This window comes from Hippocampus comes, unplaced genomic scaffold, assembly GCF_001891065.2.
Source record: "Hippocampus comes isolate QL1 unplaced genomic scaffold, H_comes_QL1_v1.1 scaffold245, whole genome shotgun sequence".
In the NCBI taxonomy this organism is placed as follows: domain Eukaryota; kingdom Metazoa; phylum Chordata; class Actinopteri; order Syngnathiformes; family Syngnathidae; genus Hippocampus; species Hippocampus comes.
In genome coordinates, this window is record NW_017805834.1 from 341,482 (window position 1) to 348,744 (window position 7,263).

The window sequence follows — 7,263 nt, forward strand, 5'->3', positions numbered from 1 at the left end:
CCTTTTTAAAAACGTGTTTTTAGCGTGTGTCCGTATGTCTTAGCTGCTACCGTATGCTTTAAGCTAGCATACCTGGTATGTTTTAGCATGCATGCATGCTACCGTATGCTTCAAGCTAACGTGTTTTTAGCGTGCGTGCATGCATGCCGTATGTTTAAGCTGCCATATGTTTTACCATGCCTAGCTACGCCCAGTCATACAGTGCGTTTTGTGTATGTGTCAAATACAGAAAGAGCACCCGTTACTGAGACTGCGGCCAACAATGCGGTGCGCCGAATGGTCGTGAAAATACGGGATATATATATATATATAAACACACACACACACACACACACACACACACACACACACACACACACACACACACACACACACGGGTGTTGGGCAATCACTATGAGGAAGTGGCTATTTTTCAGCACTCGAAATACATTCACACACAAACAACAGCACAAATCTCAGTCAAGTTGTTTATTTTATCTCTGCAGTCGATCTGCAATATTGTAAGCAGTGACACCTGGGTGATTGACTGTGAAGGGAAGAAAATACTGACTCTCGAAATGGGTCAGTGTTTCACCAACTGGTTGGACCATACACTCTGAGAATCACCCATATACAACGTGCATCTGAGTATGAGTCGTAGGACCAGCCAAACTGAAAAATGTGAGGCTATCGTCCGGAATTTTTTTTTCTTCTTCTTATTGGTGCATTTTTTGACTAGTGCAACTTATACTCCGGAGTGACATGTAGTCAGAAAAATAGAGCAATTATACATAATTTAATAATGCCGTATTAGTTGATGCAGATACACTATTTGCTCTTGTATATCATAGTACAGTGTTAGGCGTACGCTCACGTTTGAGTGTCATTGCAGTACCTGAATGTCCACGAGTCTCTCCTCTAACAGTTTCTCTTGCCGCTTAGCTTTTCTCTTCAATTTTTTCTTCTTGTTTTTTGACATTTTCCCAACCTACACACACACACACACACACACACACACACACACACACACACACACACACACACACACATATATATAGGTAAGAGAACAGCACAATAGTGTAGGATTCAGTTCAACCACACAACACTGTGAGTGTGGGGGTGGCATCAAATTCTGAGCCCCCATACAGTACGTAAGCCTCTTGAAGCCCCCTGCATACACACGCAAACTGTAGTCTATCCTGAAGTTGGTTATCTTTGGTTCGTGAATTGTGCCGTTTCAAGTTTGGGCTCACAGTCTTGTATATCAAAATGCGGGCTTATTAATGGCTCCCAAAGTAGACTATAGCATGACTACTATAATTTCCTTTCTACTGGTTACGAGTACAGCGTACTTCTGCCATTGAGTAGATTTGAAAAAGATAATCAGCATCAACTTCATCAATAAGAATAAAACTGTTTAAAAATAAAACTGTTTAAAAATGTAATATAATAGCGACAAATAGCAGTGAAAAATCTATTACTATCTACTAAGAGTTGTATTGATTGTGGGCAGCTTAGACATGTTAATGGGTTCAAAGTAGTGTATTAAAACCAGACCACTCAAATTTCACACATTGCCTCAGTGATATATGCATTTCACAGAGAAGGGGAGGTGGGACAGGTCAGTAAAAGCCAGTCTCAGAATATGAAAAACTTGAAACTATTTCTTATTATTATACTCCATAGCTTGTTTCCAGTGATTTTATTTTTCAGTTTTTCACTTTTCCCCCCCATTTAAGATGATGCCTTTCTTTTCACTAGAAAATAATAATTGGATTGAAATTAATTGGAATTAATCAAGTGCCCCCCAACTTTGCAACTCCACCACAAATTTGTTGTGGAGTTGCAAAGTTGGGGGGCACTTGAGGTGTGTGTGAAAGCTTGTATTTGTGCTGTTGAACCTAAGCACTGTGTCAAAATTATGAAACATCATGTTCCTGATCTGATTCACATGAAAGTAAGGCACAATAAAGTATCAGTAATTCCACAGTGAATGGAAACTGATAGCAAAAGCAAGCTATGACAATAAGTGACCACAAGGCGCGGAGCAGCTAACATTAGCCTCTGCTGCTTCTCCAAAAGGCTTTCTCCGTGTTTGTGACTGGGTAGGTAGTATGGAGTTGGTGATTACATGCAACTATCAGGCTGTTGCATTTAGTTTAGTCAGTCAAAAGTCAAGATCCAGTAGCTGAAGCAGAGAAACCAATCACAACACAGCAAGTGGTACATTTGGACACATACCTGGAAATCCCTGGGAGCTGTGCTGACTGGAGAGACACACCGAGAGAAAGACAAAGAGAATGAAAGAAAGCTGGAGATAAAGACAGAACATGAGAACAGGAAACAGCGAGTGCAGAAAACAGATGGAAGTGGAAGTTAAAAGACAACAGCAAATAAGTCGGGCACAAGTCAGGCACATAGGACATGGGCAAAAGACCAGAGAGCAAGTTTCGACTTAACGGGCAAAGCCTTAGATGCAAGCAAGAGGAGCATCAAAAGTTGTGTGACAGATTCTGCAGCCCTCGAGGAGAAACTGACCAATCATTGGCTGTCAGTCACCTGATGAGCCAGAAGGGGGCTGGGCTCCAGCTCTCTGCCAGATAGTGGCCTCAGCAGCGAGCCTCCTGATGTAGACCTCATCTACGTCCAGCAAGATGTTCTCTGGTTTTATATCTGTGTGGATAATCTTACACTTCGTGTGTAGGTAGTCCACACCCTGTAGCACCTGCAAACATGTCAACACAAACATGTCATACAACACTTTCTTGTTTTGTTGTGTGTGTGTGTGTGTGTGTGTGTGTGTGTGTGTGTGTGTGTGTGTGTGTGTGTGTGTGTGTGTTTTACCTGTTTGATAATGCTCTTGACACATACCAGAGGAAGGCCCATGTAGTTTGACTTGATGATCCATTTTAACAGCTGATGACCAAGAACCTCCAGAACCATACATACATCTAACACAGGCTGAGGATAACAAAGACTGGGCGGGTAGACATGGTCAGACAGACACATAGATGGGGTCAGTCAAGTGAGACAGGATGAAGGATACGCACGCCATTGACTCCAGAAATCTTGAAGTCATCAATTAATTGGACAATTGTCTCCCTGTGGGGGTCAGATGGGTCACTGTCCCTCACCTGGACACAGAGACACACTGTGAGGGCTGGTGACAGGCAAAATGCAGGGTTAAGTATTGACTAAATGCAAGACCAGATGGAGGACTGGGAATGGTAGTCAGTGTGGGCCACGGTAAAGGACTGCGTTTGGGTCTGGTTTAGTATTGGGTGTGGTACTAGAAGCAGGACTTCGTTTAGAAATGGATGCAGGACTAGGTGTGGGTCTTAGTGTAGGATTATGCGTATGGCTATGTTTCTGGTGCGCTACAGGAAAAGGTGCAGGACTTACTGCTGGGCTCGATATGAGGATAAAGTGCAGGACAACATGCAGGACAAGGTGAAGAATTACATGTAAGATTAGGTGTAGGACTAGGTGTAGGATTAGTTGAAGGAGTCAGTGCAGGGCTAGTGCAGGACAAGGTGCAGTATTACGTGTAGGACAAGGTAGGGCTAAGTGCAGGAATATGTCCATGACAAGGTATCAGAGTACATGCAGTACTACATACAGGACTACTGCAGGTGCAAAACTACATGCAGGAATAACTATATAACAAGGTGTAAGGATTCCTGTAGGACTAGATTTAGCATTACATGTAAGATTACGTGCAGCACTATGTACAGTATTACGTCTAGGACAAGATGTTGGACAAAGTGTAGGATTAGGTCCAGGACAAAGTATAGGACTACATTCAAGAGTAGGTGCAAGACTACATCCAAGCCTAGATGTAAAATAAGGTTTAGGAGCTCATGTAGGAAAAAGTGCAGGGTTCGGTGCAGGATGTGATGCTCCAAGGCTTGACACTCACACATCTGAGCAGTTTGATCTCATCCAGAGCAGTCTCTGTGTAATGGAGTGCGCTCTTCACCACTTTCAATGCAACAAAGCGTTTCTTCCTGAAAACAAACAAAGGGAAGGTACATGGTCAGAGGACATGACTGCAGACGGAGGTAGAGAAAACAAGACAAACTCTACAGAGTCGTACTGCAGGTCCCAGCAGAGCCAGACGGTAGAGAAATGTCCCCAGCCAAGTTTGCGGACCACATGGTACCTCCCGTTAAAGAGGTCTCCGATGGTGACTGGGTAGTAACCACCTGGAACACAAGGACCAGAACAGTCACACATATACTACATTCAGATGATGATCACGTAGAAGTAAAGCTTCCAGGATGACCAGATATGGTTTTATGTTGAAATTGTCACCTTTGCAGTAATCTGATGGATCTTCCTGTTCTTCATCATCAGAGCCCAGAAGCTGAGAAGGGGGCAGGGTTAACTCTGCAGGTGGTGGGCTCAGAGGAGCAGGTGACGGTGTGACCACACACGTTGGCACTGATGATATCATGGAATTTGAAGGGTTACAGTTTAAGTTTGGAAGGGAGGTGGCAGAGGAAGAGATCAGTGGGGAGTAAGGGTGGAAGGAGGAGACAGTTGTGGTGAGGCTCACAGAGGTGGGCAGTAATGGATTCAGGGGGGAAGAGCTTACTGGAGGAGTAGTAGAGGCTTTAGCTGTGCACAGGGTGGTAGTTTTGGCTGTTGCATGACTAGATTTAGAATTTTCAAATGTTAAATGACTCCATGTGCTGAAATCATATGACATTTCCTTCTTGACACTTGATGGTGATTGGCTAGTGTTATGAGTGTGACTCTGAGATGGGATAGGAGGTGACTGGTTCTGGGCAAATATCTGAGATACGACAGGATGTGCAGGGCTGTAGGTAGGGTTTTGAGATGGCATTGAAAATGAATGACTGTGGGTGGGGCCAGGAGACGGGAGATCAAGTAACAGGCTGTTGGTGGTGCTCCGAGATGGAACAGGAAGTGACTGGCTATGGGCAGGGTTCTGAGATGAGACAGTCAATAAATGCCTTCTCTGAGGCGAGACAGCAAGTGATTTGCTTTGGGAAGGAATGTGAGCCAGGACAGGAAGCGGATGGCTGCAGGTTGGATTCTGACCTTGGATAGGATGTGATTGGCTGTGGGTGGGATTCTGATCTGGGTCAGGAAGTGAATAGCTGTGGGTGGGGCTCTGACCAGGATCAAAAAGTGTTGGACTGTGGGAAGGGCTTTCAGTGGGGATGGAAAATAAATGCCTGCTATGAGGTGAAACAGGATGTGATTTGCTGTGGGCGGGACTCTGCATTGGCAAAGGAAGTGGCTGGCTGTGGGCTGTACTCTCAGGTATAATAGGAAGTGGCTGGTTTTGGGTGGGCTTGTGATGTGTAATAGAAAGTGGCTGGCTGAGGTGTGTCTCTGTCAGGGGGATAAGAGGGAGGATGATGGCGCTGTGAAGAACATCTGTAGAACACTGATCTGAAGGGGTATGTGTTAAATTTTGGGTTGGGGGGTCCAGGTGAGGGAAGCATGTATCCACAGTGTGAGGGGTTACTTCTTGAGCTTCAACTATGGTGTCACTACTTGTACTTTGTAAAGGTGCGTCTGTTTTGGGAGTGAAGGGTAAGACTGAGAGGTCTTCCTGTGTCCGGGGTTGTAGTCTGTCACAAAGGTCATCAGAACTAGAACAAGAGACAAAGACCCTCGGTAAGCACACACTGAAAGGAGGCAAGGTTTCACAGTGGTTCTTAACCTGGGTTCGATCGAACCCCAGGGGTTCGGTGAATCGGTCTCAGGGGTTCGACGGAGCCTCTGCCATGGAGGTGAAGATACATCCGACTCAACATGTAAATTAGTTATGACACGCCCGCTTGGCCATCGCTGGCTGCAGATGATCACATTACATTGCTTGTCCAATCAGTGCTGCGGGGAATTTAGTTTGCTAAGTCGTCAACATGTGACGGTCATGATTGACAGATTGATTATTTTTAGTTATCATACATTCGCTTATTATTAATGTTATTATTGTTATTTTGATATTGATTGATTGATTGATTATGCTCGCAAAGAAGAAAGCTTATGCCTGCAATGATAAATTGATTATGCTTGCAAAGATGAACGCTTATGCCTGCAATCATTAATTGACTATGCCTGCAATGAAGAACGCTTATGCTTCTAATAAAGATATATTAATCATTATGTACTCACATTTATAATCCTTTGTATTATATTTATATACTCACATTTATAATCAAGAATGCTGAGTGCACTGTGTGGAAGTTTAGGGACGCAACCATCTTTCCGAGGACGTGGTTGGGAAGAGATAAGTGTTCAGACTAAACAGGAGCAAGGTTGGACAGTGAATGGAGCCATCAACACCAGCTGCAACGTGATGTTTTTGGAACAATTGCACACATGTACGTAATTTACACTCACATACTGTAGTAGATTTCCCAATAAATGAGGGGGTGAAGGGGGAGATCGTTAGGGTGACGTGCCGAGAACTGAAACCTAACGCTTCTCCTCGTTCCCTCCTGGTACCAGAATTGACTCTCCTGTCTTCTCCTTGTGTTTTATTCCTAAGTGTCATATTGGATAAACCTGACATTTTTGGGGGCTCGTCCGGGATCGCAATATACCTGACGCCTCCAGACGCTGAGTCGACGGCCAGGAAGACCGTGGCCACGGCTAAAACACCCTTTCCGGGACTAGGTTTCGGCTCCTCGTCTGGGGGCTGAGGGTTGAAGCGAATCCAGAGGAGAGAGGACTACTCTTGGTAAGTAGGGCGGCGGTGTCCTGTACGTACTTAAACTCCGCATTAACACTCTTTCAAGCGTTGAATGAGTGTTTGCGCATTGGGTTTGTAAAGACGGAGGTCGGGGTAGTCTTTAAACCTGTTTTTAATTGGAACCCTCTCAGGACAGGTGCTGCAGATTTGTAACAACCGAGTACCTAGACTACACCTGGTTCGAGAACTTAATTTGAGCCTGAGAGGGATCTATTGAGAAGGGACTCTTTCAAGCGTTGAATGAGTGTTTGCGCGCCGGCTAAAGACGTGGTCTTGAAAGCCGTTTAAAGCCCTGAGCCATACTAGTCCCTATGAGGTATATAAGCAGAGTGAAGTCTTTAAAACTGTTGAGGGCGGCGGTGTCCTGCACGTGCTTAAACTCCGTGTGTAAATAGAGTGTGTATATAGATCGTTACCTAGGTTGAAGGTAATCGAATAAAATGCGCTTAATGCGTGACTGTGTAAATGTGTGAGTGGAGGTTTGCTACCTCATTAGAACAGGACATTTGTTGTGGCAACTGTCTGAGGAAGCAGATGCAAGAATTTCCCCA

General features: G+C 44.6%; 1 protein-coding gene and 1 long non-coding RNA gene across 6 annotated transcripts in view; one reads left to right on the top strand and one right to left on the bottom strand.

Moving 5' to 3' along the window:
- Positions 1–7,263, bottom strand: part of LOC109526473 (SRSF protein kinase 3-like) — a 45,784-nt gene that overhangs the window by 10,276 nt on the left and 28,245 nt on the right. For 4 of the 5 annotated variants that reach the window (XM_019887765.1, XM_019887763.1, XM_019887762.1 and 1 more), the window contains exons 3-10: positions 4,294–5,606; positions 4,076–4,184; positions 3,899–3,986; positions 3,026–3,113; positions 2,824–2,930; positions 2,539–2,704; positions 2,221–2,246; positions 875–967 (exon numbers count right to left, since the gene is read on the bottom strand). In XM_019887765.1, the coding sequence (XP_019743324.1) occupies positions 875–967; positions 2,221–2,246; positions 2,539–2,704; positions 2,824–2,930; positions 3,026–3,113; positions 3,899–3,986; positions 4,076–4,184; positions 4,294–5,606 (1,990 nt within the window). Of the gene's footprint in view, positions 1–874; positions 968–2,220; positions 2,247–2,538; positions 2,705–2,823; positions 2,931–3,025; positions 3,114–3,898; positions 3,987–4,065; positions 4,185–4,293; positions 5,607–7,263 lie in introns of those variants that run through there. The other variant, XM_019887766.1, reaches the window with a different exon arrangement.
- Positions 6,484–6,972, top strand: LOC109526474 (uncharacterized). Its single transcript, XR_002170345.1, has 2 exons — positions 6,484–6,768; positions 6,919–6,972. It is a non-coding gene; the product is annotated as an uncharacterized LOC109526474 (long non-coding RNA).